This window comes from Oncorhynchus gorbuscha, linkage group LG12 (genome assembly GCF_021184085.1).
Source record: "Oncorhynchus gorbuscha isolate QuinsamMale2020 ecotype Even-year linkage group LG12, OgorEven_v1.0, whole genome shotgun sequence".
NCBI lineage: Eukaryota > Metazoa > Chordata > Actinopteri > Salmoniformes > Salmonidae > Oncorhynchus > Oncorhynchus gorbuscha.
Genome location: NC_060184.1, coordinates 68,567,615 through 68,590,713, shown reverse-complemented (window position 1 = coordinate 68,590,713; position 23,099 = coordinate 68,567,615). Strand labels below are relative to the sequence as shown.

General features: G+C 43.8%; 2 protein-coding genes across 6 annotated transcripts in view; both read right to left on the bottom strand.

Annotated features, from left to right (window-relative positions):
- The window catches only part of wasf3b (WASP family member 3b), a 30,582-nt gene extending 23,312 nt beyond the window's left edge, over positions 1 to 7,270 (bottom strand). Inside the window, exons 1-3 of one of the 5 annotated variants that reach the window (XM_046290838.1) lie at positions 7,169 to 7,258; positions 5,492 to 5,721; positions 4,825 to 4,883 (exon numbers count right to left, since the gene is read on the bottom strand). The gene's annotated coding sequence lies outside the window, so the exon portion shown is untranslated. Of the gene's footprint in view, positions 1 to 4,824; positions 4,884 to 5,491; positions 5,726 to 7,168 lie in introns of all 5 variants that reach the window. The other 4 variants (XM_046290836.1, XM_046290837.1, XM_046290839.1 and 1 more) reach the window with 4 other exon arrangements.
- A 665-nt stretch (positions 7,271 to 7,935) lies between these two features.
- Positions 7,936 to 22,641, bottom strand: cdk8 (cyclin-dependent kinase 8). Its single transcript, XM_046292784.1, has 13 exons — positions 22,214 to 22,641; positions 17,438 to 17,513; positions 17,257 to 17,367; positions 15,904 to 16,044; positions 14,785 to 14,842; positions 14,505 to 14,636; positions 13,908 to 14,051; positions 12,954 to 13,023; positions 12,128 to 12,200; positions 11,903 to 12,000; positions 9,477 to 9,564; positions 9,174 to 9,326; positions 7,936 to 9,016 (listed from the first exon to the last, which is right to left on the bottom strand). Exons 1-13 carry the CDS (start codon positions 22,339 to 22,341, stop codon positions 8,891 to 8,893), a joined length of 1,398 nt encoding a protein of 465 aa, XP_046148740.1. The 5' UTR covers positions 22,342 to 22,641; the 3' UTR covers positions 7,936 to 8,890.
- Between the last annotated feature and the right edge of the window lie 458 nt (positions 22,642 to 23,099).

The window sequence follows — 23,099 nt, the reverse complement described above, 5'->3', positions numbered from 1 at the left end:
AGGAGTCTTCAGACATTTACAATCTCTCCTTGTCCAAGTCTGTAATCCCAAAATGTTTCAAGATGATCAGCATTGTCCCTGTTCCCAAGACCTCCAAAGTTACTTGCCTAAATGACTACCGTAGCACTCACAACTGAAATTATGAAGTGCTTTGAAAGGCAGGTCATAACACACATCAACGCCATCATCTAGACATCCTAGACCCACTCCAACTCGCATACCGTCCCAACAGATCCACAGATGACGCAATCTCAGTTGCACTTCATACTGCCCTCTCCCACCTGGACAAAAGAGGAAAAAACTATGTGAGAATGGTGTTCATAGACTACAGCTCAGCGTTCAACACCATAAACCCCTCCAAACTCATCACCAAACTAGATACCCAGGGATTGAACCCCTCCCTCTGGTACTGGATCCTTGGACACCCTGACGGGCCGACCCCAGGTGGTGAGGGTAGGCAACAACACCTCCGCCACACTGAGCCTCAACACAGGTGCCCCTCTGGGATGTGTGCTTGGTCCTCTCCTGTACTCCCTGGTCGCTCACAACTATATGGCCGCGCATGACTCCAACACTATCATCAAGTTTGCTTACGACACAACGACGGAAGGCCTGATCACCGCCGGCAATGGGTCAGCCTACAGGGAGGTCAGAGACTTAGCACTGTGGTGTCAGGACAACAATTTCTCCCTCAATGTCAGTAAGACCAAAGACTTGACCGTGGACTATAGAGGAAAGAGGGGAGAGCATGTCCCCATCCACATCCACAGGGCTGTTATAGAGCGGGTTGAGAGATTCAAGTTCATTGGCATGCACATCACTAACAACTTAACATGGTCCACATAATACCCGCACAGTCGTGAAGAGGACACGTCTCTTCCCCCCCAGGAGACTGAAAAGATTTGGCATGTACCTTAGATCCTCAAAAATGTATAAAGCTGCACCATCGAGAGCATCTTGGATGGCTGCCTCACCGCTTGGTATTGGAACTGCACCACCCCTTGACTGCAAAGCGCTACAGACGGTGGTGCAAACAGCCCAGTACACCCCTGGGGCCGGTCTCCCTGCCATCCAGGACCATATTGTCACGCGGGGTCAGAGGAAGGCCCGAAAAATTGGCAAAGACTCCAGCCACCCAAGTCAGAGTGTTCACTCTGCTACTGTCCAGCAAACGGTACCGGAGCGTCACTCTCGGACCAACAGGCTCCGAGACAGATTCTACCCCCAGGCATAAGACTGCTAAACAGCCAGACTGCTAAATAGTGAATTAATGGTACCCAAACTATATGCACGGACTCCTTGCACACTCAATAGAATGTATATACACACCCTATACACAGTCACTAGACTATATACAGTTGAAGTCAGAAGTTTACATACACCTTAGCCAAATACATTTGAACTCCGTTTTTCACAATTCCTGATATTTAATCCTAGTAAAAATTCCGTCAGTTTGGATCACCACTTTATTTTAAGAATGTGAAATGTCAGAATAATAGTAGAGAGAACTATTTATTTCAGCTTTTATTTCTTTCATCACATTCCCAGTGGGTCAGAAGTTTACATACACTCAATTAGTATTTGGTTGCATTGCCTTTAAATTGCTTAACTTGGGTCAAACTTTTCAGGTAGCCTTCCACAAGCTTCCCACAATAAGTTGGGTGAATTTTGGCCCATTCCTCCTGACAGAGCTGGTGTAACGGAGTCAGGTTTGTAGCCCTCCTTGCTCGCACACACTTTTTCAGTTCTGCCCACAAATGTTCTATAGGATTGAGGTCAGAGCTTAGTGATGGCCACTCCAATACCTGGACTTTGTCGTCCTTAAGCCATAACTTTGGAAGTATGCTTGGGGTCATTGTCCATTTGGAAGATCCAATTGCGACCAAGCTTTAGCTTCTTGACTAATGTCTTGAGATGTTGCTTCAATATATCCACGTCATTATCCTCCCTCATGAAGCCATCTATTTTGTGAAGTGCACCAGTCCCTCCTGCAGCAAAGCACCCCCACAACACAATGCTGCCACTCCCATGCTTCACGGTTGTGATGGTGTTCTTCGGCTTGCAAGCCTCCCCCTTTTCCTCCAAACATAACGATGGTCATTATGGCCAAACAGTTCTATTTTTGTTTCATCAGACCAGAGGACATTTCTTCAAAAAGTACAATCTTTGTCCCCATATGCAGTCTGGTACTGGTACTCCCTGTATATAGCTCCACATTGATCTGGTACTCCCTGTATATAGCAGCACATTGATCTGGTACTGGTACTCCTATATAGCAGCACATTGATCTGGTACTGGTACTCCTATATAGCAGCACATTGATCTGGTACTGGTCCTCCCTGTATATATCAGCACATTGATCTGGTACTGGTCCTCCCTGTATATATCAGCACATTGATCTGGTACTCCCTGTATATAGCTCCACATTGATCTGGTACTCCCTGTATATATCAGCACATTGATCTGGTACTGGTCCTCCCTGTATATATCAGCACATTGATCTGGTACTCCCTGTATATATCAGCACATTGATCTGGTACTCCCTGTATATATCAGCACATTGATCTGGTACTGGTCCTCCCTGTATATATCAGCACATTGATCTGGTACTCCCTGTATATAGCAGCACATTGATCTGTTACTGGTCCTCCCTGTATATATCAGCACATTGATCTGGTACTGGTCCTCCCTGTATATATCAGCACATTGATCTGGTACTCCCTGTATATATCAGCACATTGATCTGGTACTGGTCCTCCCTGTATATATCAGCACATTGATCTGGTACTCCCTGTATATATCAGCACATTGATCTGGTACTCCCTGTATATATCAGCACATTGATCTGGTACTGGTCCTCCCTGTATATATCAGCACATTGATCTGGTACTCCCTGTATATATCAGCACATTGATCTGGTACTCCCTGTATATATCAGCACATTGATCTGGTACTGGTCCTCCCTGTATATATCAGCACATTGATCTGGTACTGGTCCTCCCTGTATATATCAGCACATTGATCTGGTACTGGTCCTCCCTGTATATAGCAGCACATTGATCTGGTACTGGTCCTCCCTGTATATATCAGCACATTGATCTGGTACTGGTCCTCCCTGTATATAGCAGCACATTGATCTGGTACTGGTCGTCCCTGTATATATCAGCACATTGATCTGGTACTGGTACTCCCTGTATATAGCAGCACATTGATCTGGTACTGGTCCTCCCTGTATATAGCAGCACATTGATCTGGTACTGGTCCTCCCTGTATATATCAGCACATTGATCTGGTACTGGTCCTCCCTGTATATATCAGCACATTGATCTGGTACTGGTCCTCCCTGTATATATCAACACATTGATCTGGTACTGGTCCTCCCTGTATATATCAGCACATTGATCTGGTACTGGTCCTCCCTGTATATATCAGCACATTGATCTGGTACTGGTCCTCCCTGTATATATCAGCACATTGATCTGGTACTGGTCCTCCCTGTATATAGCAGCACATTGATCTGGTACTGGTCCTCCCTGTATATAGCAGCACATTGATCTGGTACTGGTCCTCCCTGTATATAGCAGCACATTGATCTGGTACTGGTCCTCCCTGTATATATCAGCACATTGATCTGGTACTGGTCCTCCCTGTATATAGCAGCACATTGATCTGGTACTGGTCCTCCCTGTATATAGCAGCACATTGATCTGGTACTGGTCCTCCCTGTATATATCAACACATTGATCTGGTACTGGTCCTCCCTGTATATATCAGCACATTGATCTGGTACTGGTCCTCCCTGTATATAGCAGCACATTGATCTGGTACTGGTCCTCCCTGTATATAGCAGCACATTGATCTGGTACTGGTCCTCCCTGTATATAGCAGCACATTGATCTGGTACTGGTCCTCCCTGTATATATCAACACATTGATCTGGTACTGGTCCTCCCTGTATATATCAGCACATTGATCTGGTACTGGTCCTCCCTGTATATATCAGCACATTGATCTGGTACTGGTCCTCCCTGTATATATCAGCACATTGATCTGGTACTGGTCCTCCCTGTATATATCAACACATTGATCTGGTACTGGTCCTCCCTGTATATATCAGCACATTGATCTGGTACTGGTCCTCCCTGTATATATCAGCACATTGATCTGGTACTGGTCCTCCCTGTATATATCAACACATTGATCTGGTACTGGTCCTCCCTGTATATAGCAGCACATTGATCTGGTACTGGTCCTCCCTGTATATAGCAGCACATTGATCTGGTACTGGTCCTCCCTGTATATATCAGCACATTGATCTGGTCCTCCCTGTATATAGCAGCACATTGATCTGGTACTGGTACTCCTATATATCAGCACATTGATCTGGTACTGGTCCTCCCTGTATATATCAACACATTGATCTGGTACTGGTCCTCCCTGTATATATCAACACATTGATCTGGTACTGGTCCTCCCTGTATATAGCTCCATTCTTGTGTATTTTATTCCTCGTGTCAGTTACTATATTATTTTTAATTTTTAAACTCTGCATCGTTGGAAAGGTTCGTAAGCAAGAATTTAACTGTAAAGTCTACACTAGTTGTATTTGGCTTAATGTGATACATACAATTTGATTTGTGTGCACGAAACAAAATGCATAATGCCGCACACCCAAAAGCAGAGATGACCCCTCAGCCATTCTCTTTCATTCAGATCTAGTAGGCTTTGCCATGCATGTCATTGATGAATAGATAGCATCATAATAGCTCGGAGGTGTTAACGGAGAAAAGAGAAATGTCTGACAACCAAAAAACAACCTCCCTACAAGGCTATGGGTAGGGTCCTCAGCTGGCATCGGTCCAATACCCCCCCGCCAAGCCTTGCCTGCAGCCACATACCAATATGGGACAACAAAGAATACATTACATCATCGTCTGCTGCCACAAAGCACACTGAAAACAGCCAATTAGCACCATGGTTTGCGTATTCAACCAGATGATGAACCAGGCTCACATTATCATATAAAGACACTAGTGTGTGAAATGTGTTGGTCTGCTCTGCTTTGTAACCCTCAAATGAGGAAGTTCTGCAGAGCCATGAGCTTGTTTTGTCTGGTGTGAGAATGGTCCCAACAACAAGGCGACATCATTAGAGGTAGGGGAGTGGGCTAATGAAGGGAATGGGGAGAGAGAGGCATGGAACATGTGTGTGTGTGTGTGCATCTAGAGAGTGAGTGAGGGGTGGGGGAGGGGCAAGCAGGGACCTCAGGGAAGCCACTCTGAAAGGTTCCAGGGACAATGGAGCTCCGTTCACACGGCAACAGCAAAGTGCTCCCATGCATGCCTCCCCTCCCCCTCCCCTCCTTTAACATCCCCTGAAAAGAGGACACTCCACTCAGAATGAAGAGTGGAGAGAAAGAGTGAGAGGGGGAAGAGAGAGACATGGAAAAACAGTAAATAGAGAAAGTGGGAGAGAGCGAGGGATGGGAATACCTAGTCCGTTGCACAACAATGCATTCAACTGAAATGTGTCTTCTGCATTTAACCCAACCCCTCTGAATCAGAGGTGTGGGGGGGCTGCCTTAATCAATGTCCACGGCACCCCGAGAGCAGTTGTTGTTGAGGGTTGCTGGAGGGCAGAGGCAGATTTTTCCACCTTGCCGGATCTGGGATTTAAACCAGCGACCTTTTTGATTACTGGCCCAACACTCTTAACCGGTAGGCTACCTGACGAAAGTTAGGGAGGTGGGGAGAGAGTGAGGGGGGAGAGAAAGGTGGAAAAAGAAACTGCAGGAAGTCAATGAGTAGTCCTAATACAAACACCCAGGACTATCTCTGCCATGCACATACACACATAAAACCACAGGTAACCTCTTAGCTATACCATTAGCCATCTCCAGAGCTCAGAGAGCTGAGGGCCTTTGAACTTCACTAGAGAGACATCCTGACTGCTGCCACCAGGACGATGTGCTTCCTGTCTCCCTAAAGACCCTCCACACAGACACATTTTACTATGGACACCGAAATTCTATTAAGGTCGGAGCAGGGAAACATTATAAATGTATGAGTCAGGTACAGCCTCTTGCTTTGAGGGAGGCTGGAGAGCTTGTGGTGAAGTCATAAATATTGCAAGATATGTTACACATTGCCCTAAAAAAATGACTTAACTCCTACTCCGACATGGCTGGATCTTTATTTTTTCGACAATATAGAATATGGCTATTCTCCCTAATAGCCTATATCTTTGTGAATAAAAACTGTCTGTTGTTAATTACAAACTTGGTGGTTTGAGCCCTGAATTCTGATTGGCTGAAAGCCATGGTATATCACCACATATAGCAGGGGTATGACAAAACGTTTAGTTTCACCACTCCAATTAAATTGGTAACGGTTTATATTAGAAAAGAATAGTCCTCAGGGTTTTGTGATATATAGCCAATATACCACAGCTAAGGCTGTACTAAGGCACTCCGCGTTGCGTCTTAATTAAGAACATCCCTTAGCCGTGGCATATTGTCCATATACCACATCCTCGGGCCTTATTGCTTAATTATCGCAAGTAACCCTTATAACTGACGTGTCACTGCCTAAATTCATAGAATAATGTTGTCTAATTCACACTGTGAGCTAGTTAATCGCTCTTGCTTTCAGTAAAGTGTGAGTGAGCAACAAAAGCAGCCGTCTGTGTGCTGGCTGCAGCCAATGCATACAACATGCACAGAGAACTGATGGCAAGCACGATCAATCAAAGTTCCGCACCGTCGCTTCCCGTTACCGAGTCTATTTTCCTTCCGCCGCAGATTGTTACAATATTTTATAGCCGGACACTTTCTAAATCAAATGCCGTTTGTACGTTTTAGTGAACAATAATCAAGCGGTTCGGAGCAAGGCGGTTGCCAAATGGGGTGTGCAGTAATGGTCAAGAGTTGAATTGAAAGAATCGGGCCTTGGACACAGAACCCCCTTGTGCTTAATCATTATCTTCTACTGGGGTCCACTAGTGGTGGCCGGCCGCTACGTCCAGTCAGTGGTCGACTTTGTAGTTTGGCCATTTGGATTAACGCAATTCAACATATAAAAAAATACTCAATTAAGGCCAAATATAAACAGTTTGGTGAGTAATATTCCGATTCGTATCCTGACATATAAAAGCATAGTAAAAACCCTCACCGGCAGTCAGAAACGTAATAGATTTAAGTCCGTCCGCATGTCCCGTTAGATACTCCTGCTGATCGCGTTGCCATCCTGTGTCCCTGGCGGTCTGGCCACTCCAAACAATCCACCGCGGGGGCGGGACTCGCCAGCAGCCTCGGCCTATCAGCAGTCAGCAACCGCATTTTAATGATTCGTGGGTGTTCCCAATGTCCAATAGTAGCCCTTGAAAACGTATGAGTGACATCGAGGTTCCCCGTTTGACATCTCGTTGGTCATAGAAAAGGCAGGGTCTCTGCTCAGGGTGGATAGGGGAGGCTACCCATGGTTTACCATTTTATGCAATCCAGTCCCCACACAGGGTTAATGTTAAAGGCTTGAAATAAACATATTTTGGGGATGAGGACTTGACCTAGCCTAGTTTGAAATGGCCTAATAACAAAGGTTGAGGGTGTTTTTAAAGGTGTTTTGGGGAGCAAATTAAACTTGGCGTTGGCTGGTTTAATGATAGCGCTAGACTGGTTCCATTCTAGCAGCTTTAGTAACTGACAGATGACTGATGAGGGCAAAGGGTGCAGACTAGAGTGAGAATGTGAGAAAGTAAGACAGAGATAGAGAGGGCAGTAAATGAGGGCAGTGAACGAGTAAAGACAGACCTCAGAGAGAAAAAGTAGGATGGACTGGGATTGTTCCATTATTGAAGACGGTTCTATTCCTGGAAGAGAACATACGTTCTTTTTCCATTTTCCAGGTTAACACAGAGACAAAGAAGAGAAACCCCCAACTCCAATGTTAACATTTCCACTTTTTATTGACAGGATACTTGCTTCATGTAAAATATTTAAATAAAATACATGTTCCATATGCCGTCCTCCACACGATTGGTTGGTTTTGTAATTATGAAGTTCTAAGGTTTTGCCCACAGCGATAAAAACAGCTGCTCTCTCTCAGGCCAACGGAAGCTGCTTCGCCACTTGCTTTTTTTATACAGTCAGTGAAAACCAAGGAAAACAGATTCAATTATAAACTACTAATATCAAATATTTTTTCTTTTTTTGTCGTTTTCTTTCCTTTGTTTTTGTCTCAATTACACCCCCAACAAGAGTTGTGGATGGGGCCCATAAACTCCCAGCATGCTCCTGTCAGCAGCTCAGTTCGGTCCCCAGCAAAGACGCCCTCGGAAGGGAGGACAGACAGAGAAGAAGAAAGACCGACAGGAGTACAGAGGGGCATGTACTCTGTCGATGCTGGCAGTCACATAGCAGCTTTAGTCTGATCGAAGCTTCAACAGGAAGAGGGGATCTGGCTGGAAAGGGGGAGAGCTTTGGTGGAGGTGGTGAGAAGGAAAGGAGGGAGTGGGTAACACCCTGGGTGGCCTTTACTGCAAAAGAAGCCATCTTTTGTTTGCTTGTCATGTTGTGGCTTTTGTTAAGTACCAGTTCTGAAGGTTAACTTTATAATGTTTATAGACACAGCGACGAAGAGCGTAAGGAACAAGGGAAGAATGACAGCATCCGTTCTTCTCCATCTAGTTTTGTGGTTTAGTCTCCATGTGTTGCTCATGGTTGAAGTTGTAATTTTCAGGATGGGCTCATTGTATTTCATACTGGGCCAACGGACTACTGCAGTGAGGGTGGACCGGTGGGTTAAATGTGGGGGGAGGGGCGGGTATTGCCATGGACACACCCACCTCCCTCAGTACATTCTCCCTAGTGGGCCAGGCGAGGGCTGGGTCAGGGGTCAGTAGCGGTGGGTCTGATGTGAGTACTGCGGGGGCTGCTGGGAGGTAGAGGAGTATCCAATGCTGTTTTGGGGCAGTGATGTGCTTGGTCCGGGGTTCTGGTAGGCAGCATGTGGATTGGAACGCTGAGAGAGAGATAAGATACCAAATTGTAAATAGTCTGATTAGTTATGATTTGGTGGGATAGCATGATTTTGCTGAGTATATAGTATTGCTATGCTATATAGTAAGCTGCTTTGTATGTATGTATGTATGTATGCATGTATGTGAGACTACCCCTACCTGGTAGTCTGAGGTCATAATGAGGCCACTTGAGGTAGTGACGGGCGGGACCACTCGCACCTTCTTTAGGGGAGGGCCCTGTGCGTGGCTGTTGTCAGGGTTACCAGTATGTCCTGCCCCGTTGGTGTGGTTGTTCCCCTGCTGCTGGTTCTTCTGGAATATTAAAAGACACACAAGGCTTCATCAACCACACACTGGAAATACACTCAAAATGCTCCCTTTAAACCTTTACTCTGTTGATAAAAATTCACGTATAAATATAACATATATTTTGACCCAAATGTAAAGCTAAGAGGCACACACATTTCTGACTTTCTCTGCCTTATCCTCTGGTTCCTCCTCTGTCAGGAACTCCCTCTTGGGGTATGGGATCTGGCAGCCTGCAAACACACTGACACAAACACACCACTTATCTTACAGGGTATAGGACCACATCACTCCAGACATGTAATACATTTGTTATAATGCAATATATGTAGTAAGGGGTTTTGTTGTATTACATGTAGTAATAATGTTTTAGTTGTTTTAATATATACACTGAACAAAAATATAAAACTCAACTATTTCAATGATTTTACTGAGTTACAGTTCAAAGTAAATCAGTCGATTGAAAAATGTAAAATTAATTAGGCCCTAATCTATGGATTTCACATGACTGGGCAGGGACACTGCCATGGGTGGGCCTGGGAGGGCATAGGTCCACCCACTTGAAGCCAGGCCCAGCCAATCAGAATGAGTTTCTCCACAAAAAGGCCATAATTACAGACAGAAATACTCCTCAGTTCCATCCGCTGTCAGGGCGGCTAGTCTCAGGCAACTACTGACCTGTAGCGCTCACGTCTGTAGCCATGAAGTGCTTTGAAAGGCTGGTCATAGCTCACATCAACAACATTATCCCAGAAATCCTAGACCCACTCAAATATGCATACCACCCAAACAGATCCACAGATGCAGCAATCTCTATTGCACTCAACACTGCCCTTTCCCACCTGGACAAAAGAAACACCTACGTGAGAATGCTGTTCATTGACTACATCTCAGCATTCAACACTAAAGTGCCCTCAAAGCTCATCACTAAGCAAAGGATCCTGGGACTACACAGGATCCTTTGCAACTGCAACTGGATCCTGGACTTCCTGACGGGCTGCCCCCAGATGGTGAGGGTAGGTAACAACACATCTGCCACGACAGCCTATAGGGAGGTGGTCAGGGATCTGGCCGGGTGATGCCAGAATAACCACCTATCCCTCAACGTAATCAAGACAAAAGGAGATGATTGTGGACTACAGGAAAAGGAGGACCGAGCACTCTCCCATTGTCATCGATGGAGCTGTAGTGGAGCAGTTTGAGAGATTCAAATTCCTCGGTGTCCACATCACCAACAAACTAGAATGGTCCAAACACACCAAGACAGTTGTAAAGAGGGCACGACAAAGCCTATTCCCCCTCAGGAGACTGAAAAGATTTGGCATGGGTCCTGAGATCCTCAAAAGGATCTACAGCTGCAGCATCGAGAGCATCCTGACTTGTTGCATCACTGCTACCGCACGGCAAGCGGTAACAGAGCACCAAGTCTAAAAGGTTTTTCAACAGCTTTTACCCCCAAGCTAGAAGACTCCAGAACAGGAAATCAAATAGCTACCAGGACTATTTACATTGTGCCCACCCCCTCCTTTTACACTGTTGCTACTCTGTTTTATCATCTATGCATCGTCACTTTAACGATACCTACATGTATATTACCTCAATTAGCCTGACTAACAGGTGCCTATATATAGCCTCATTACTGTTATATTCACCGTTTTATTTATTTACTTTTCTATTGTTCACCTAATACCAATTTTTTACATTAAAATAGCACTGTTGGTTAGGGCTTGTAAGTAAGCATTTCACTGTAAAGTCTACACCTGTTGTATTCGGCGCACGTGACAAATAAACTTTGATTTGATACCAAGATTGAACTCTTTGGCCTGAATGCCAAGCGTCACTTCTGGAGGAAACCTGGCACCATTCCTATGGTGAAGCATGGTGGTGGCAGCAGCATCATGCTGTGGAGATGTTTTTCAGCGGCAGGGACTGGGAGACCAGTCAGGATCGAGGGAGAGATGAACGGAGCAAAGTACAGAGAGATCCTTGATGAAAACCTGCTCCAAAGCTCTCAGGACCACAGACTGTCCTGTTGGAAAGAGAACTTTCACAACAGTGATCGTAAGCACACAGCCAAGACAACGCAGGAGTGGGTTCGGGACAAGTCTCTGAATGTCCTTGAGTGGCCCAGCCAGAGCCCAGGCTTAAACATGATCAAACGTCTCTGGAGAAACCTGAAAATAGCTGTACAGCAACGCTCCCATCCAACCTGACAAAGATTGAGGGGATCTGCAAAGAAGAATGGGAGAAACTCCCCAAATACAGGTGTACCAAGCTTGTAGTGTCATACCCACGAAGACTTGAGGCTGTAATTGCTGCCAAAGGTGCTTCAACAAGGTACTGAGTAAAGGGTATGAATACTTATGTAAATGTGAAAATGTCTAAAAACCTGTTTTTGCTTCGTCATTATGGGGTATTGCATGTAGATTGATGAGGCAAATGTAAAAATATATATTTTAGAAGAACAAGGCTGTAATGTAACAAATGTGGAAAAAGGGGTTTGATTACTTTCCCGAATGCACTGTACATGTGTTACAGATGTAATAAATATGTTCTAAAGTGCTATTAGAGTCCTGACTCACTCTGAGGTGGGCAGTGGTTCCTCCAGGAAGTAAGGGTCCTGCATGGCCTGCTCAGATGTGATCCTGCGGATCGGGTCCATAGTCAGCAGCTTCTGGAGCTACACACACACAAACGTTAGAGCATGAGTAAAACAGAGGGAACGTTTATACAACGTCAGACTGAAGAATGCTATGTAACAACAACTTTCAGGCAATGTTAGACTGAGAAAACTAATTTCAACTCACCAAGTGGAATGCTTTGCTGTCTGGTTTGACTTTGTGTTTCTCCATGTATTTTATAAGGCTGCAGTTTGTATACCTGTGTTATATACGAACATATTTCAGTTTGTATACCTGTGTTATATACGAGCATATTTCAGTTTGTATACCTGTGTTATATACAAACATATTTCAGTTTGTATACCTGTGTTATATACGAACATATTTCAGTTTGTATACCTGTGTTATATACGAACATATTTCAGTTTGTATACCTGTGTTATATACGAACATATTTCAGTTTGTATACCTGTGTTATATACGAACATATTTCAGTTTGTATACCTGTTATATACGAACATATTTCAGTTTGTATACCTGTGTTATATACGAACATATTTCAGTTTGTATACCTGTGTTATATACAAACATATTTCAGTTTGTATACCTGTGTTATATACAAACATATTTAAGTTTGTATACCTGTGTTATATACGAACATATTTCAGTTTGTATACCTGTGTTATATACGAACACATTTCAGTGTGTATACCTGTGTTATATACAAACACATTTCAGTGTGTATACCTGTGTTATATACAAACACATTTCAGTGTGTATACCTGTTATATACGAACATATTTCAGTTTGTATACCTGTGTTATATACGAACACATTTCAGTTTGTATACCTGTGTTATATACAAACATATTTCAGTTTGTATACCTGTGTTATATACAAACATATTTCAGTTTGTATACCAGACCACCTCACTTCAGTTTGGATTAGAAGACAAATCTATTATTACAATGATACAAATTATCTTGTTCAGAGCTGGCAGAAAGCCACTCACGTGTTCCTCCTGAAGTCTTTCATCAGAGTGGAGTGCTCCGGCATCTTCTTGATGTCTTCCCAGTCCTTCTCTGAGGATTACATCATCAGACTGTGTCAGTGAGTGCTTCTCTGAGGATTACATCTTCAGACTGTCAGTGATGGCTTGTACAGGACAGACAGATTGCTTTGGGCTCATACAAGCCAGGCCAGAATAGAACTGTGCCTCGTCATGGTTTAATTACACTCTTGTTCTTCAATATTATATATTTAATACTGAAGAACGAGAGATAGATATAAATATATATCCCTATTTGCCAGGCAGGTTCATAATACACACGTCAAAAATTACCAAAATCTGTCTTGCCGACCACTTTCTAAAAACGACATGCTGTGTACTAATAGTACTACATACTATTGAGAACGTACTGTTGCATAAAAACATATGCAGGAAGCAACAAATATAAACATACTAGGTTGATCCATGCTGAGAAGGCATAATCTAATGCTCAATCATGCTTCTTCCCCGCTATTCGTTCATTTTGGTAGAGCGCATTCCCTATTCGGATTATCAGAGGAGTATGAAAAAGACGCAAGTCTGAAAAGACGATTCTCTTCCTCAATAGTGTGCAGCGAATTCTACTTGATGAAAAGACTAAATGAATATAACATCCTGGCATTTAAAGTTGTACACATACTGACGTTATATTTTTGCATACCCCAAAAAGCCTACTATTTAGAACGCAAGTATGGGTATTCAGATGGAAGGTTAATAATTTAACACATACTGTACGAGCGACCATTTCAATGCACATAGGCATGTCCTGATAAGTTATGAGAGTCCCCAGCACTCATGGACAACCCTCTTAATCCAGAGCCAGTTTTTAAGTATTCTCAGCCTCTACATGCTGATTTTGTGGCCTGTGTGTGGTGGATCTAAAGGAGGGGAGGCCCTGCCCCAGCCCAGCTCTCTCACCAGCGGGGAAGCCCATGACGTTGAAGATACGGTCCAGCTGGTCGTGGTGGTAGGGGTTACTGGTCTTGATGTCCTCTTGGCGACAGTGGAAGATGGGCTCAGACGTCAACAGCTCGGCAAAGATGCAGCCAATTGCCCAAATGTCTGACAGATGCACAGTGAGGATTAGAGATATCAGGGCTCTACAGTGCTACCATTTTGGATTCACATGACCCTAAATATTTTTATTTGGGCCACCAGTGCCTAGGGGAAAATAATTATATTTAGTAATTGCTGGCAAATCATCAATACATCAAATATTTCTCAATCTGCGCCTAAATTTCTTTGTGCTCCTACATGTTTCAATTTAGGAGCACATGTGCTCCTTGTAAAATATGACCGTGTGACAGAGTCCTGGATATGACAATATGACAGAGCCCTGGATATCACAGTGTGTTCTAAACCACGCACACACACACACACAAACACACACTTGAACATGCTCGCACAAATATGCACACACACAACAGTAATTATCCTAGGATGGTGGAAGAATAGCTAAAAGTTCAGCTCTTGGTACACAGCACGCCCACCCACCCACCCAGTGGCCATTCTCACCGATGGCTTTGGTGTAGTGCCTGGCACCTAGCAGTAGCTCTGGTGCCCTGTACCAGAAGGTGACCACCACAGGGTCCAGATCTGCTAAAGGCTTCAGTGGTGAGTTAAAGAGGCGGGCAAAGCCCATGTCCGCTGTACAGCAACACACAAGAAATAATCCACATAATAATATGATAATGTAGTATAACGCTCAAATAGTGTGTAATGACCAGTGAATAAACTATAGCCAGTCTATGTAGACAAAGCATTATGCTGAAAAAAACAAAAAACTCCATCGTACCGATCTTTACTCGACCCCTCTCCGGCCCCTCCCCCATCACTAGGATGTTTGCAGGTTTCTGGGGAAAAACAGATTAACAGTTAATATCACCCAAATATTTACTTCCATTATCCTAATACCCACAGATACACAAACGAGAGGAATTAAGATTAGTTTGGCCGCGTTATGCTGAATAACATATGAATGGTTCAGGTAGTGTCAATGCTACCCTCTGGTGGCGTAACAATGAAACTCACATCTCAGAGAGAAGCCGGCCAGGCACCTCCATTTCCTCCACCAGGTCAACTATACAGTGCTCAGCCACTGTTCCATTTCCTGCATCCCTCCATTTCCCCCCCTTTGCTCCCCTATTCTCCCTTCCTCCCCCCCACTTTCATCAGGTCTCTGTAGGAAGCAGTTAGTGGATGCCCACTCTCCCCCCACTGCCCCTTCTTCCACACTCCCCCTCTCTCTCATACAAAGGCCCTTCTCATTTGGGCAAAAGTCTGTCCTCCATCCTCTCTCCTCCGTGACCCGGAAACTGTGGTCGAGGAGTGTCAATTAGTTAGGTGAATGGAGGAGTGTCCTCTCCTCTTCGATAGCCTCCTTTCATCAACGATAGTCATGTGTATCCAACCAGTCATTCACAGAAGAGTTTTTATATTTGACCCCCCCCCTTTGAAGCAGTTGTTGCTTGCGAGAAGAAGAGCAGGCAAACATTTAAAATGTATATGCTACTTATCCTTTTATCTATAAAAATGTATTGCAGAACAGGCTACATTTATTTGATCACTTTACATTTATTTTGGGATTCCACACCTGTAAAGGTAATTTGCATGATGACGCACAAATGGAGAGGAGAATCTAATTTAATACAAGCACATTTTCGTTCACGTTCCCTCTGCTCGCCACCTGTCAATTACCTTTGACATTTTTCAAAACGAGGCGAGAGACGGAGGAGAGAGGACGCAGGAGTTGAGCAAATCCAATTGAGAAAAGGCCCAAGTCTCTGTGTAGGACCCAGTTGGCATGCAGGAAAAGGATGCACTCGCCTTCCTTCCCTCTCCCCTGTCCCTCACCAGGTCTCTCCCCTGTCCCTCACCAGGTCTCTCCCCTGTCCCTCACTACCCTCTCCCTCACCAGGTCTCTGTGTAGGACCCAGTTGGCGTGTAAGTAATGGATACCGTCCAGGATCTGGTAGAGCAGGGACTTGACCATCCCCCTGGGCAGTTGCAGGGGCTTCTTATTAGCCTTGGACGCCCTGTGGAACTTTATGATGTGCTGTGGAGAGAGGGAGCATCATTATTGTGGTTTGTCAATGTCTGCGTCAATGGATTTAAACAAGTGTGAAGGTAAAATATTCAAATGTTTATAAAACAAAGTGTGTAAATGTAAAAACAAATGTGCACGTGTGTGTGTGTGTATGTTTATAGTGTGGATGGATGTATCAGATACAAAATCTGTGAGTGTTCATGCAAATCATTCCATTACTTTTAGATTACTTTCCCCTTAGAGGCTTTAGAAGGAGACAAAAATGAATATTGCCAACTGAACGACATCTATTGCAGGATAAAACAATGTTAAGAGATTACATAGCTGGCCATAAATGGACGTTGCATTTTACTTTATAGGTTGGTTATGTAGACTTCTTCTAACCCATTGCCTTCTACTACAGGTTATATGATTAGGCTTAATCTTTACATTAAACAAAAAAATGGTCCGATTTCCAGTCATTCCAAATAATGTAATAAACCTTGATCTTCAACAATAAGACTTATAATTATGACAGTATGGAGCACAACACTACAGAGTAGTTTAGAAGGGAGGAACTCCCTCTAACTTTTTTCCCCATAAGCATTAAGCAGCTGTTGCATATTTTCACTGGCTGTTCACTGGTTGCAAAAACAGATTGATAGACAGCTTATTCTTCAATTCAACCATTATTGGGTAAAATAATACACATATACATTTGTAAACAGCCATCCACAACAGCCACAATACATGAGGCGCAAATAGCTAAATGAGAGAGCAGCAGTGTGATTCACATCATTGCTCTATGTAGATATCAACACTAATGATATCTGTGTGGCCCTTACCACCAAGCTTTTATTCAAGTTGGATAATCTTTGGATGTCGTACCACTGGAAGACATAGCTTGGACTGTGGGCCTACAAAAGCCTATTCCTGCTCTTTTCCCACAATCCATCAAGTGCATTTGGTGTGTCATCAGTAGTCCCTGACTTGTGGTCAGACTCACTCAAGCAGGACCTTAAATTTGACCATTTTTTCAATGCTGATTTAAATGCCATTGAGAAAACAGAAAGGTGTCAAAAAAAAAAAAATGTACGCAAACATTTTAAAAGTAATCCTAGAATTAATCATTTCATTTTTCAAAAGTATTTAAATCTGATTACTATAGTTTTGCTGGTAACGTTACAGATTACAATTGGTTTTTAATCAGTTCGTCCCCAAACCTGTGTGTGTGTGTATTACCCAGAGATCATGCTCAGCATAGTCGAAGAGCAGCCAGACTTTGCGGTCTGCGTGTGACAGGAACACCTTCTGCAGTGAGATCACATTAGGATGCTTCAGCTCCCGCAGTAACTAGAAGAAGAAACATTCATTCACACAGACATTATGGGATGTCTGCTCTTGAACTAAACAACACACTTACTGCAATCTCTCTGCAGGCCGACATGGAGATGCCAGTGCCTTCAATCTGCTTGAGGGCGTAGTCTTTATCATCCTTCCTGAAGACAGAAAAATATACAGCATCAACCAAAGTTCACTACAGTTCCCATGGGGCCTTGCTACACTGAGACACAGAGGTCAGCTGGCAGTTGGTGGTACATGAGTGGCTGAGAGGGCAAAATGCTTAAATATCCTCCAGATTTATGTCATATAATCAAGCTCACCCCCATACAGTAGAGGGGAAACAGACTGTGGCAGCTGGCACGGGACACCACACAAAGTTAGGTTAGCCCCTCACTAGTACAAACACCACCCCTCCATCCGGCCCAAATCATCTCATAAACTGCTCTTTGTGCCTCCTCGGGCCATGTTTCAACTCCAGTAGAACAAATGAGGGCATGAGAGGCTCATAAACAGCAATCTCCTACAATAAACACAAACATCTTTGAACACTTAGGGCTGGGTATAACACGGTTGCAGCCACCAGTCAGTCTGGCCATGTTTTAGACATGCTGCTTGGTGGGTCTGATTTGTGTCCTGAGAGTCCAGTTACAGTAAAGGATCTGGGCTGGATTAAACAAAACATGGATGATCTGGACTCTACTTGATGAGTTTGGACTGGATTGGATGGGGTTGGTCTAGGATGGGGCCAGGAGGACTAGACCAGACCACCAGACTAGGATGGGGCCAGGAGGACTGGACCAGACCACCAGGCTAGGATGGGGCCAGGAGGACTGGACCAGACCACCAGGCTAGGAAGGGGGCAGGAGGACTGGACCAGACTAGGATGGGGCCAGGAGGACTGGACCAGACCACCAGGCTAGGATGGGGCTAGGAGGACTGGACCAGACCACCAGACTAGGATGGGGCCAGGAGGACTAGACCAGACCACCAGACTAGGATGGGGCCAGGAGGACTAGACCAGACCACCAGACTAGGATGGGGCCAGGAGGACTGGACCAGACTAGGATGGGGCCAGGAGGACTAGACCAGACCACCAGACTAGGATGGGGCCAGGAGGACTGGACCAGACTAGGATGGGGCCAGGAGGACTGGACCAGGCTAGGATGGGGCCAGGAGGACTGGACCAGGCTAGGATGGGGCCAGGAGGACTGGACTAGACCACCAGTCTAGGTTATGGCTGGATTGGAACAGAAGGGGAAGGACAGGGTGTCTGCAGTCCGAAATGAGCTCTTCTCCTTCATGGCCTCTGTATAAAATACCTTTATTGTAATAGCATAAACCTAACCAGTCCTTTCACTGGTAATAATTTATGAAGGGAGCAAGAAGGGAACAATACACTTAAGACAATGGGAAAACTGGAATAAACAACATTGCCTGGCTGCAATGGCTATGATATGGTCTACATTCTTGGATCCATCTGCAGTGGTTTGTCGTCTCAGCCAGACACTAACATGTTTAGGCTAAAACGTTCAATGCAATAAAAATATTTTTGTGTCAAACGAAGTCTATGCAATAACGTTAAGAGCCCAAGGTAATTAAACCAGAATAGCAAAACAAACTAATTTGGGGATTGCTCAAAACCCATATATTCTAGTATTTTGAATAATTTATTGGACATTACTAATTTGCCTATTAATTGCATTACAATGGTTGTCAGCATTGGTCTACATAAATTACATAAATTTCAAAACATCTTTGGTTGAAGAGAAAATGTAATCGAGACATGTATAGAATAACATTGTTTGCAAGTTTTACAGTGCTTCAGAGTACTTGGTCATGAGATAATAGCATAGTATGGATGCACGATTTCGGAATAGGACTATATTAGCTAAAAATGCAGGCGTCGGCCTGCGGTCTAGTTTAACGCTGATGTGCAAAACCGATGTCAAAGCTGACGTGCATACGTATAACATAGGTAGATGACGTGCATACGTATAACATAGGTAGATGACGTGCATACGTATAACATAGGTAGATGACGTGCATACGTATAACATAGGTAGATGACGTGCATACGTATAACATAGGTAGATGACGTGCATACGTATAACATAGGTAGATGACGTGCATACGTATAACATAGGTAGATGACGTGCATACGTATAACATAGGTAGATGACGTGCATACGTATAACATAGGTAGATGACGTGCATACGTATAACATAGGTAGATGACGTGCATACGTATAACATAGGTAGATGACGTGCAAACGTATAACATAGGTAGATGACGTGCATACGTATAACATAGGTAGATGACGTGCATACGTATAACATAGGTAGATGACGTGCATACGTATAACATAGGTAGATGACGTGCATACGTATAACATAGGTAGATGACGTAATGACGCCACGAAAAATACAGCGCTACACAGAACAAAAGCAGAAAAATACTAAACGCACACTTCCAACAACTAAACAAGTTCAAGTTGAGCAGTCATTTGAAAGACAAAGAAAATTTCAGCGAGACAACTCAAAAGGCGAAATCCATTAACGCCAAGATAATGGATTTCATTATGCTACTTGATAAGGGCGTCACTGCTATTAGCTTCACGGCTGACATTTGGACCAGCGATGGCAGTCCCATGAGCATGCGGAGTCTGACAGCACAGTGGGTCAACGAGGATTTCGTACTGAGGAGAGCCGTATTGCATGCTCAAGAATGTGCTGGTTCTCATTCCACTGCTGCCATTTCAATGGCATTTGAAAACATGTTTAAAACTTGGAAACATGAACACACTCCTAGCACCATTTGAACAACTGACTGGAGAAATAAGCCAACCCTCTGTCATGGTACTGAAATGCCTGCTCAACAAAACTGCAGACAGACAGTGGGGTTAACTTTACAAAAGTACTCGAGGCTGTGAACAAGTGATTCGGTGGTATTCTCTCTGAGCCTCTTTACCATGTCGCCACCATGCTCGATGCTAGGAACAGGGACCGCTACTTCGATGCAAACAAGAAACAGGGTTTATGTGAAATGTTACAGAGACAGCTGGACAAGATGGAAACAGACACAGTGACAGTGCGCACAGAGGAAGAGAGGCTACGAACAGACAGAGCTGAAACTTCACTGTTTGACATGTGTGATGAAATCCTGGTTGAGAATGAAACGACTGAACAAATTAACAACGAAACAGCAAGTAAGTGAAAGAAATAGGTTTGATGATGTTTTACTGGTAATGGGGACATACGTAAGTGCCAACAAAATAACTTTTTGGTCAGTGTGGTATGGTGTGTGTGTAACCTTTATTTTACTAGGCAAGTAAGTTAAGAACAAATTCTTATTTACAATGACTGCCTATCCCGGCCAACTTTGGGCCAATTGTGTGCTGCCCTATGGGACACTCAATCACGGCCGGATGTGATACAGCCTGGATTCGAACCAGGGACTGTAGTGACACCTCTTGCACTGAGATGCAGTGCCTTAGACCTCTATGTCCGTGTGTGTTAACTATTTAACTGTACTAGAATGCTTAAAAAAGGACACTAAAATGTAAAATATCAGATATCAGTATCGGCCAAAAATGTCACATCTATACATCCCTACAGCATAGTTTTCTATTCCACACTACATACGAGGGAGAAAAGACATGATAGTAAAGAGAGTAACATGGCCAATAGAAGGACCACTTTTATTATCATGTCCATCTCATCTATATGAAGGGGGCCTCTTCACTGTTAATCCATGCAGAATACCTGTATACATTTAATGTCCCTGCTTTTGAGATTTGAAACACTTTCCTTCTATTATTAGAGGGGGTGAGATTCCTCCATACAATGTAAAGTGCCATACAATGTAAAGCACCTGGTGATAAAACTGCTTTCTGTTAACCCATTATTATGTATTGTGTCGCCAGGCGGATCCAGACACCTCACACCCGCCAAACATTCCCTGCGCGCGACTGCACCTGCCCCTGACTTGCTTGGCTGCGTCTGTAATAGGCTATCACACAAAGGCTGGCCTACTTCACTCAGTTTGTTCATATTACTGCGAAAATATTATATCTCGAAAAGCAAAAAAATAATACGGCATAATTTGATACAAAAATATCCTCGTTATTCTGTTTGGAGCTAGACTTGCTTGATGACTGCAATACCCCACATACAATGTTGTTACAACATCCCCCGCTCTGTTCCGTTTCATCTGCGAGCGCAGGCGTCATTTTAAAACTATACCGGATTTGAAATGCATTATACTAGCATACTAACTACAATACAGCAAGGTTAGCTGGTGGATTTACCTAACACATTGCACAGCTGTTAGTTACTGAAAGTTGTGGCTGCGTCGCGTGATGCATTGTTCTCTACCTTCTTTGCCTTTTGTGCGGTTGTCTGTGCCCAATAATGTTTGTACCATGTTTTGTGCTGCTACAAAGTTGCTGTCATGTGTTGCTCCCATGCTATGTTGTTTTAAGTCTCGCTTGTCGTGGTTCATTTTAATTGTACTGTTAATCCAGCCCCCGTAGGAGGCCTTTTGGAGGGCTGTTATTGTGAATACGAACTAACTTGTCTGGTTAAATAAAGGTTAAATAAAATAAAGTGCTGGGCCACTGATGTCAGTGCTCAAATCAGCTTTGTCATGGAACTCAGAATGTTCTCCTGTTCTCCAAGTGCTATGACGTACTGAGTTTATTCAGTTGGTTCTTTAAAATGTTCCCCGTACTACGAGTTACAAATAGGTGTAACAGAGGGGGCCTTGAAAACAAGAGCAACCATGACAAACCGAGTTGTTTTATTGAGAGACTAGTGGACCTGAGGGCCTTCTTACTGGCTCTCATTATCAACTCACCCATCTTTTCTCTTTGCTTTGTATACATGGCCGTAGGTGCCTCTTCCCACTTTGCATCCCTCGTATTCAAACAGGTCCTCGACACGTTCTCTCTCTCCGGTCAGCATCACTTTGAAATCGTAGTCCATTGTCTCTGTTGTTTAGGTCAATTATCTTCTGCTTCCTTTTATTAAAGCGCCGCTTGGGAGGCAACTTACTTCACAACCCCAGTTAGAATTTGTTGTTGCCTTCCTTCGCGTCGCTCTCTCCTCAGCCCTATTTCCACATTTAACGGCTAGGTTTATGTTTACCAGAGAAGACGCAGGTTTCAGGTATGGACAGTAAAACTAGCTTCCCCGTTCTCTTGTATTATCTTGCTACTGCGTTTCTCCAGCCGGTATCACTCTGGAGAACTGAAAAACCACGCACGGCACTGTCGTAAAATGTCGTTATTGCTCAGAAATGGACGGGGCTATATGTTTAGAACACCACGTGGATTTTAACTCTTTGTAACGTGAAGGGGATACAAATTGTACTATTCACACAAAAACATCACGTTGTATGATCAGAACTTTGGTGCTGGCATCTCTGAAGCCAGTTCAAGTGTTTCCTCTACACATTTCATGAAATTATGCCACTCCTTAATCATAATCTGATGTTGGATATCCAAAATTAGATAATTCTGGCGTCTAATAAAGGCATAAAGAGGAGTCAAGATATGCGCACGGACATTGAAAAACGGGGGGGGGGTGTCATTGCTATCTATTCATATATTTACCATCAGACTGCTTGGAGAAAATGATCAACTGCGTGGTTATGTAAAATACATTTGTGAAAAAGAACCTGTTTCAAATTTAAAACAGTCCTCTTCACAATTAAACACATATGAATAGATTGATTTTAACAC